This window comes from Triplophysa dalaica, chromosome 14, assembly GCF_015846415.1.
Source record: "Triplophysa dalaica isolate WHDGS20190420 chromosome 14, ASM1584641v1, whole genome shotgun sequence".
NCBI classification, from domain to species: Eukaryota; Metazoa; Chordata; class Actinopteri; order Cypriniformes; family Nemacheilidae; genus Triplophysa; species Triplophysa dalaica.
Window position 1 is genome coordinate 9,851,975 of NC_079555.1, and position 10,111 is coordinate 9,862,085.

Sequence of the window (10,111 nt, forward strand, 5' to 3'; positions counted from 1 at the left end):
TATGAACTTTTCTCACAATAAACAAGTAATAGAGGCAGATATTTGTAGAGCTGTAGGATCTAAATGAAGCTATAAATGACAGACATATGAGGTAGCACCTTTATAATACAAATACCACTGTGATGACTTACAGAGCAGTCTTCTATTCCTTCGACTTCTGCTGCAGAGTCCTCGAGCGAACTTCTCCTGCATGGAAAAAGACACTCAATGAGATCGGATGTATAAAACAAAACAGATACTCTTTCCACTCTGTTAAGTGTCAGTTGAGAGTACATCATGAGTTGGTACTGTTAGCATCACTAACTAAATTACAACCTGTCTGTTGTGTTTAGTAGTGGACAGTTTTGTTTAAATGGGATAGTTCAAGCCCAAAAAAATATATATGTTTTTTATTGAGCCCTTATGAAATTCAAAACCTGAATGTGAATCTTTCTTCTGTGGAACACAAAAGAAGATTCTTTGAGAAATGTCTCTGTGGTTTTGTGTCCATACAACAGAAGTAAATGGGGGCCATGTGGTTAAAAATAAGTTCTGTTTTAGTCTGCAGAAGAAAGTCATAGAGGTTTTGCATGACCTCGGGGCGAGTTATTTATGAAAGAATATTCATTTTGGGGTGAACTATCCCTTTATGGAGTATCTTGTGTAATTTAATCATAAGGCAAGATAGAAAACCAAACAGTAAAAGACATCTTGTAATTGGATTTTAAGGACATGGTCTCGGATTCAACAGTATTAACTATGTCAGTAAATGAATGCATGTTTATAAAGCACATTTAAATAATAGTTTAATCAAACTATAGTTATCAAGAGGTATCCATTGAGATATCGTTTGTATCACTGTCCATTTGTACATCGTTTCCATTTATAGTGGTGACAACTTTTAAAAGGATCACTTTGAAATGCATTATAATACCAGGTATAAATGAGGATACTAGTCTATTTTATTCAGTTGGGTTGGTAAACAGAAATGATGGCAGATTCATATGTAAATTGTAAGATCATTCTTTCCGCTGATTGCATCTCACAGAAACTTGCTCACAAAAAAAGGGTTTAGACTTATGAGAGAAAAATTAGGAAGAACAAAAAATTTCAGCTAGACATTGTTTGAGCAGCGGTTTAGTGGAGTTTATGTGGTTCCCACTTTTCACCACACGACTTTTAACGTCATTTCATTGGCTGTTCTATATTGTTGCACTCTTGCTTGTCTGGAGAGTGTACACATCTGACGACTAGTCAGTTGAATTTCAAACTGATATGAAACCGGGTTGTTCTGATTGACGATACTATCGTGTATCGACGATACTCAGACATATCGGCGAAAGCTGAATTCTTCGAAGGTAGTTGGGGGTTTGCCAATATATGTTGCAAATTAATAATACAAATGCGCATTTCTTCATGCAATGCACTAAGCGCTGGCTTTTCCTCGCGCCAGACAATTTAAAATGTGCAGGCTTTCAGTTTTCTGCGCATGAGATAGCTTTTAATTCACGCAGCTCTGGCTTTTCATTGTGCCACAGAGAGTTTGTAATGTGCGGGGTCTGAGTTTTCCACGCACAAGATAGATTGTGATGCGCGAGTCTCTGGTTTTTCCTCGCGCCAGAGTGAGTTCATAATGGGCGAATTACAAGTTACAATCTTTGCGGGGTTTGAGTTTTCCGCGCACATGAGAGAGCTTGAGATACGTGCGGCTCTGGTTTTTCCTTCAGGAATTGCTATGTGCATGTTTAAGACTTGACCACAAATTGTTCCCTTTTGGCAATCAAGTAATAACAGCGCGGGCATCAATGATGCATTTGGATAAATTATATTGCGGTGGGAAGTAAAAATGTTGCAGCTGCACTGAACTTCTAATTGCAGTCACATATGAGCATTTCCTAGACACGTAAGCTTCTGTTTTTGTCCACAAATCCAGCTTGTCATTGATAAATGCGTAACTTGCCCTGCCCCTCGATACTATCGTGCAACGATCTGACTATAGAGAATATCGTCCAACACTAATCTGAAAGCGGTATAAGGGCATTTGAGCGTCCCAAATGTGAAAACTATTGAGCTTCAAATACATGCTGCTGTTCAGACTTATCGCAGAGTAGGCGCTAATCTAAAACTTTAAATGATAAACTTAAACGATATAGTCTGTTTTTGGTCAAAGTGAGACCCCACTTCCGATAAAAATATAACTTGAGTCAATATGTCAATTGAAAGTGTGAAAAAACGAAACAATTACAATTTGTAGTCGTTGCATCTTTTCATACTATGACCTTAAGGTATACTGTAGAGTGCGAAAAATTAAAAGTTGTCTGGTCTTAACAAAACAGTGAAAATATATTTTTCCTCAAGTTAAAATATAACAAATGTTTGTATAATTGTACGTAATTCGAAATGTACTATTTAAGATTGTTTACATAATTGGAGTTTGCAACGAGCTACAAAAGATATGGTTATCACAACGAATTCACAGTTTGGATTTCATTTAAATCGTAACGTTGTCTTACAACAACAGCTAGGCTAAATTTAAAGGTAAATAAAAAGGTAAAAGATCATAGAAAAGCTAAGCTAAACATTTTAAAAAGCTATGTTTAAATACTTACAGCAGAAATTCTTTTCCTCGTCATTCCTTGACATTAGGCAGAATGACCTTTAAAGAAAAAAAATATGTAATGTTAGATTGAACATTTATTCTACGATAATTTATGGCACAACCTAGTGGTGGCCAATGATAACAAGATAATTAAAGTGCACAGAACGCACTTGTGAAAAGAAAAACAAAAATACATTAACACTTACATTTACAATACATGACACTGAAGGAAACTCCATCATCGTTTGTCCAGTTGCTCTGATGCCTGTATATGCAAAAACATTTTTGAGAATTAGTTTTGATTAACCCAATTTAAATATGCAAACTCACTTGGGTGTTACACTATTTATATTTACTCATGCGGTTTCTATGCACAAAATACAATTTCTTTAGCAAGCAAGGTAAATGGAGAGTACCGTTCTTCATTTCTTTTAAAATACACGACATAGGTAAAGTAAGAGCACTTCATTTTCACCGTCAAATGTACATAAAACAGAAATCAAAGATAAAGAATCATCATTGAAAATTGTTTTAATTTCATATATTACTACATGTTATATTCTTAAACTCTTGCTGAATGGTTCGACAGCGATGTCGTCTAAAATTCTACATACATATTTTTTGGCCGACACCTCTTCATATTTTAAGGCAAAGATATCATATTTTTAAGAAAGACAAACTAATACTACAATACTTGTAGAAAAGCACATTCTATAAACTAACATTCTGATAACAATCTTTTGTGGAAAGGTCTACAATTAATATGATTTTTGGTAACATTTATTAATATATTTTTGGTATATATTAGATAATTTGGTACTTAAAACGGTAGGAATGAGGTGAAAACGCAATTCACATAATTCTGTGATCAAAATGAAAAAACAGAAGGAAAGACACAGGTTTCTGATTTTTCTGGAAAAATCCTTTGTGGATAACAAGGGGTTAATAGCCAACACCCTATTATTTAACGTCGAAAAATAAAGCATAAATGTTTTTCAAAACAATAAATACACCTGGATACATTTATTCAACTACATCATCTAACAGAAAATTTACATTAAATGAATAAGGATTTAACATTGCATTTTACACAAATAACAATAGAATCTTAAAATAAAGTAAAACATCAAAATTATCCACAAAATCCTAATGGAAGTTGAGATATTCACAATGTTCTTGCTATAATTTGTATAATATTGTACATCAAAAGAAAGAAAATCACTTTAACAGTAATTAAGACACAATAAGGCACTAAAATATTTAATAAAATGGTTATATATACAAAGATAGCATTTCAAATCATCAAGAAGATAGTCTAAATGTTAGGACTGAAGATGGTAGCCCCAAAAAGGCATATTTACAACATTATTTCTATTTAATGTATATTTTCTGCTATCGAGTGTTACAAGGACATTTGCCCTCCCAAGGACAAAGCAAATTTAAAATGCGTAGACAGTTAAATCCTCGCTTCTCTTCGTTGTTGTCAGCTGAAATCTTCGCAGTTTTCCTGTAACACAACCCTGCATTGTTTTCCTAAAATTTAACATTGTTTTAACCTGGAAACCGTCGATTTATTCGACGGAATGTCTTTAAACAGTTCTTGGCAATGGCCCCATCATGGCCATTTTACACCACCTCGTCGAGCCCGCTCCTTTTCCACCATATTGGTGCGTATGTACCACAACCTCTAATCCGTTTACAAGTTACTATCTTTAACAAAATCTTACCCTTATCCACCAGCTGCGATCCGCTCTTTCTTCTGAACCCATCGAGGCCATTCTCGTCGTTAATATTCTTGGTTTTAGCATGATCTTCTCGTTCAGATGGCGCCACATCACCAGCTTCACTCACCTCTGCTGTCTCTCCTCTCCCGTCTGTGCACGTCGTTCTCTCCGCCTGTACTGTTATACTGATCGAATGGACAGCCCTGTGTTTCAGCGTAAGCGCAGACAACTTCCTCTCACTGCGGCATTCTGGGTAGAAGAACCCAGCGTCCATTACTGTGTCGGTAAACCATGACTTTACAGCACGGACTTTAATTTAACAGCGAATATTTATATTACAACAACTAACAGCATTCCTATTCCTATAAAAATCTGGTTTTAATACAAACATATTTAAACATGCCTCTGACTGCTGTAATAATGGTACTTGCTGTTAAACATTATATTATTGCACATTAAACCATTTAACATTGAATCAACAAAACAAAAAGTTGGCTAACAACCACAAGTTTTATCAACAACCATTTTTTAAAATGGTTTATTATGCATTATTTTTAAAATGTTTATTTCTATTTCATTTTAAAATAAGACAATTATCAATGTGTTATGCTTATTTTTTTCTGCTTGATTATTAAATGATAGACTACATAAAGCATAATGAGTATTATTGTAGTAATTTGATGAGTCTGGGCAAGAAAGGGTCTCTGTTCAATGATGCTGTAGAGGATTTATGAATTGGGACTGATTTAACTTGTCTGATTAATTAGCCTTAAGAAAATGAACCCTTTAATTATAATAATCATATTAACAATAAAAGTGTATATTTGATAACAAAGTGGGTAACAATATGTCTAACATTATGGTGTATAGTCACAACCCTGTTTCTTACTGATGGCTTGATTTAGTGTAATTAAGCCTATAGCATTGCTTTTGTAATACAACGATCAATAGCCTACAATACATTAATAATATATGACAATAAAAAAAGTAATATAATACAATACAATTAACAATAATATAGTTTTACAGTGGCACAAAACACTGGATGTATGTTTCTACAATATGAACAACATAGGACTATACAATAAAACATTAGTTGATCAACAACCAACATATTTTAGGTACTAAGGGTTCTGTCCTAGGACACATTTTAATCTTCTGGAAAAGCTGGTCTACATACCACAGTTGGTTACTTAGCAACTGTAACTGGATCAACCCTTGGCTCCCTCCCACTTCTCAGTCCTGCCACGTAGGCACGAGGAAACAGACCAGGTGTTGTTTTCTCATAGGAATGGCCCTAATATTAACCACACTCTCAATTATTTGTATACACAGGCCTATACAAATAAAACCACTTTAAAGAACTTCAGTATATTCATAAGACAAAGGTGTTCACATTTAGATGCTGTTGTTTATTCTGTGAGTACTGGAGTATTGGAGCACTGGCTCCCATTACTGATGTGGTACTACATACATCTGACAAGATTTTGGTTGAACTGAAATGATAAAACAAAGAGCCCTCTTGTGGCCTTTTCTTTACAATCTGTGGTGATATTGACCTCTGGTGATATTAGTTTGTGGATGTAAAGTAGCAGTTTTGTTCAAAACAAAACTAAAAATAATATTAGAGTTTGAGACTTATGATAAAACATATCTCCAAAATTCTTTAAAAGTAATATAATGCTTATTTGGAAATAGCACAGATATTAGAGGAAAGGTCAGTCATACAGTTAAATAATTAAATATTAGAGCAAAATAAGCCTCACACCAAGACTTTGAAAAAATGAATTTGATTTCAACTTATTTATATTTAAATTGGACTACATACCTACTAGTAATAGCAAGGCAAACTGACTGAATCTGTGTTAATTGCGCCATCATGTGGCATAGTTATATAATGACAAAAAATACACATTCTTTCTCACCACTTCAACCTAACAATGAAGTAATTTCTTCTCTTTGACTTCATACTTATAACGTTTAACGGCTGGTGCATATTGCCATCTTAAAATAATAGTATTGACAAGCATGAAACCCTTTCATATAATGCACACAGACATACCTGCCAACACTTGTTTTTTTATCATTCAAAGCTTACAAGTTTATAAAATACTTAATGTGAGTGTCATGCATTCAGCAGTACAATATAATATAAAGATCAAAGTCAAACATGAACATTTGCATATGTAGCAAGTATATTTAAAAGCGTAATGAGTTTAAAGAGGTCTTTTGTGCAGATGTCATAAACTATGAATTGTTTTATAATTCATCAGACGTAAGAAACATTGCCACAGGTGCTCAAAACGCTTTTCCTACGCAAGCGTGCGCATCTTCCGTAACCACACGTTGGTTTATCATCTCGAGGGTCTCCCGGATGTGAATAACGCACATTTCCTCCTGCCGACAAGCATTCCCAGGAAAACATCCTGGATGCGCTGAGCGGCGTATTAGTGGAATACAACGAATCGGACAGAACTCGGACACCGCGCTGAAACAGATTAGAACCAAATACAAGCAAAATACTGAAGATTTCTGATGGCTGAATGTAGGATTTTTGTCTGAGAAAATGCTGTCTGTGATTTTTCAACATCATCCGTCTTCCAGCTGTAATTCACATTTCGAGTTATAGAGCGCAGACCTTCGCCATACTAACTTTTGATTATACAGGACATTAGGGAAAGTGTTGAATTTAAAACATTATGTCGCCGTATTGTTTTACATTGGCTCTTATTGCTATTGCGCAGCAGGTCGGCGGAGAACCGCGTCCATCCTCAGCAACGCAGCTGAATTCAACATTATCGCCTCCAGAGGAATATTCATTACATAATGCTACAGACGCAAATGTTGGATCTCGCATTTCTAGCATTTTAAGGGATCTTCCTACCATCAAAGCAATTTCGATTTCCATCTGTGTAATAACAGTCTTGCTTATCACGTGCCTCGTCATAAAAATATACAGGTAGGCTAACCTAGAATATGACACAATGGTTTAATGTTTTATTCGTTTCTGAGTTCGTGCAAATAATATGTTTTTGGTTTCTAAAAAAAAATGCATTTATTCTTGTCAACGTTTAATCGATTTATGTAAGCCTAGTACACTGCCATTGGACAGTATAGAGACAAATCTGGATTGCCTTTATAAATAGAGGTTAACTTTAGACTATATTGTTATTCCGTCCCTGACCTAAGGTGACTAAAGTACTCTAATCTCTATTGAACATACACATTATTTAAGCATTTTGCGTATCTGTTGTCTAATCTCAGTTGTTTTATTCAGATCTGGTAAGAAAGTCAGAAAAACTCGGAAATATGACATAATCACGACCCCCGCCGAGCGCGTGGAAATGGCACCTTTAAATGAAGAAAATGACGACGATGACGACTCAACACTGTTCGACGTCAAATACAGGTGAGTGACACATGATATAATCCGCTATAACATAACCTGAACATTAGTTTCGTTTTAATAAATATGGTTAATATTTCTCATTTTGTGCTGCTATGGCACATTCTAATTTACAATTGAATAAGAAGACCAATATCAGTTCATCAGTGGCCTGAGAATGTTCTTGGTGAGTGACCTCATAGGTCACAATGGAAAGGGTTGCGTTATTTGGAGGGGTTCCTGACTCGATAGCTGACTGCTCCCCTTCCGTCCTTTCAATTGTTCTTTGACTGAGAATCTGCTTCCTTTGGCTTAGCTCCTTGTTTGCCAGCGATTTATTGCCAGTGAGACTGTTTGATAAGCAAAGCAGTTTTACATGGACGTTTTTGCATACCTGAAACTTGATCATGTGTGGTTTTATTTTTTAAATTAATCCTATTAAATTACTGCCTTTGCTTGCTTGTAGGTGAATTAGGCTACATTGTGCATCCAGAGTCATCGCTGAAGATCCCTTTTAGGATACCCCTGCATGAGCACATAAGTAGCCTACAAGGATCGTGTTCCCTGCATCTTTGATTTTATATTTTCCCAGCAGCCCACAACATAACCTCCAATGGAATCATCTGACAAATTATATCCAACATTTATTGGTGTATTAATCTGTCCTATCAGACATGTCAACATGAAATCTGATTTTTTTTCCTTGTTCCTTTGCGATAATCCATTCCCTAAATGCTCAAATTACAGTCTTTATTTCCATTGTTTTGTAAAAAGGATTATTCAAAATGTCAGGCAGCTTATACACATTATGTATGTTTTATCAAAGCTGAAATTCAAGGTTGATTTTATGTGTTTTTGACAAGATTTAGATGTGCTTAAATCAACTGGAAAGTTTTACAAAGACTAGATCATAGGACCCATACATGATCGAGGTGTTTGTCTCATGGATAGGATCTGATTATAGACAATGTTAAATGTGTGTTCCAATACTGAAAAATGGTCTTTATTCTATTATGTGTATATATTGTATGCAAATTATTCATCCGAAATTGTTTATTTTTAGAAAACAAATCTTATTTTGATTTAATAAGAGTTATGTATTACAAACCTCTATATTTTGAGAATATGTATCTACTACCACTAATTGTGCAACACTGTAAGAGTTGAATGTATGTTTGAGAGAAGTGGGGTTGGAAGATTATTGTTGCCATATTGCTGCTCTCTGAGGTTGGATATGCACACCCCTGTTTTTTAAGATGAACTATTTAACAGTGGAAAACTGCTGCACCACATGACATGAAGGGTTAAAACATGTATTATGTTGTTATCATGTGAAATGCACCAGATTTAGAATTGTATTGTGCTTGGAACAGCACTTTTAAAACGTCTTAAAAGTGACATCATAATATTGATGTATAGGTTTATATATATGACCATATACAAGTTGCTCCTATATAAATGAGTTATGTCTTAGATCTTAGGGCCAAAAAGAATATTTAATGAATTCCCATTTGTTTATGTAGATATTCTTGACTGAGTAGAACCTATACTGGATTAAGAATTGAATATGTTTAACACGGTTGGTGAATATATTTCTCGCAAGTATAAAATGATACAATGTAATTTTACACTGTTCCAATTTGAAGGAGGTATTGAAAATAAGCTTGACAAGTTTAAAGGCTTATGATTTTTGTAGTGGCTGTAAAGCAGCACTCTAAAGAAGTTGTTTGTTGGACGGTTGCAATAATAGAAAATTTTAATTAATTTATATTGCATAAACCTTCTTGTGTTTGACATGTTTGCTATACACTGGACAATTTTCTTTCTAAAGACATATGTATCTTTGTATGAGCTAATTGTAAACCTTTAAGTGCTTTAAACCTTTAAATGTTATGTACTTTTTCAAGATTTATGATTAGCACAAAATAAATGCATTAATAAATACAAATTTAGCAGAATTGTGTGACAATATTTGTTGAACAGCGCTGTGCATAAACTGGGTTGACCTTGAAAATAAGTGAGTATATCTAAGATCCAGCACATATACATACGCACTACCGCTGTTAACCAGTAACCTGCATTGGCTATTAAGCAAAGAACAAACTATTAGCCTTTTTCCCTTTGGCTCAGTTTTTCCTCTACCTTTCCACCAAAAAGTCTGTATATGACCCTGTAACTTTTTTCTCAGTATTATAACGGAGCATCATATTATTTGCCAGACAGTTTGGCTTCATATTTATTTTCATTAGACTAGTACATGTCACTTCAATAGTAACAGAAGGCAGACACATTTTGTTCCAAATTTAAATGAATTCTGAGTTTTATGTGGAAATTCCGTGCTAAATGAAACTTCCATCCTGTGTGGCATCCTGTATTCCTTCATAAATGAAAAATAACTTGTGAAGAACCACATAGAATATTGCA

General features: G+C 34.6%; 2 protein-coding genes across 3 annotated transcripts in view; one reads left to right on the forward strand and one right to left on the reverse strand.

Annotated features, from left to right (window-relative positions):
- chd2 (chromodomain helicase DNA binding protein 2) overlaps positions 1 to 4,551 on the reverse strand; it is a 28,501-nt gene extending 23,950 nt beyond the window's left edge. For both annotated transcript variants that reach the window (XM_056766144.1, XM_056766145.1), the window contains exons 1-4: positions 4,306 to 4,551; positions 2,785 to 2,843; positions 2,589 to 2,635; positions 132 to 186 (exon numbers count right to left, since the gene is read on the reverse strand). The gene's annotated coding sequence lies outside the window, so the exon portion shown is untranslated. The remainder of the gene's footprint in view (positions 1 to 131; positions 187 to 2,588; positions 2,636 to 2,784; positions 2,844 to 4,305) is intronic.
- A 2,132-nt stretch (positions 4,552 to 6,683) lies between these two features.
- On the forward strand, positions 6,684 to 9,645 carry fam174b (family with sequence similarity 174 member B). Its single transcript, XM_056766193.1, has 3 exons — positions 6,684 to 7,261; positions 7,580 to 7,711; positions 8,154 to 9,645. The coding sequence occupies exons 1-3, from the start codon at positions 7,002 to 7,004 to the stop codon at positions 8,155 to 8,157; spliced, it is 396 nt and encodes a 131-aa protein (XP_056622171.1). The 5' UTR covers positions 6,684 to 7,001; the 3' UTR covers positions 8,158 to 9,645.
- Positions 9,646 to 10,111: the final 466 nt, after the last annotated feature.

What these genes read in the sequence shown, in the direction of transcription:
- fam174b (XM_056766193.1), top strand. Translation starts at nt 7,002, where the DNA reads ATGTCGCCGTATTGTTTTACATTGGCTCTTATTGCTATTGCGCAGCAG. An exon ending in CTCGTCATAAAAATATACAG is followed by an intron (nt 7,262 to 7,579) that starts GTAGGCTAACCT and finishes TGTTTTATTCAG; the next exon opens with ATCTGGTAAGAAAGTCAGAA.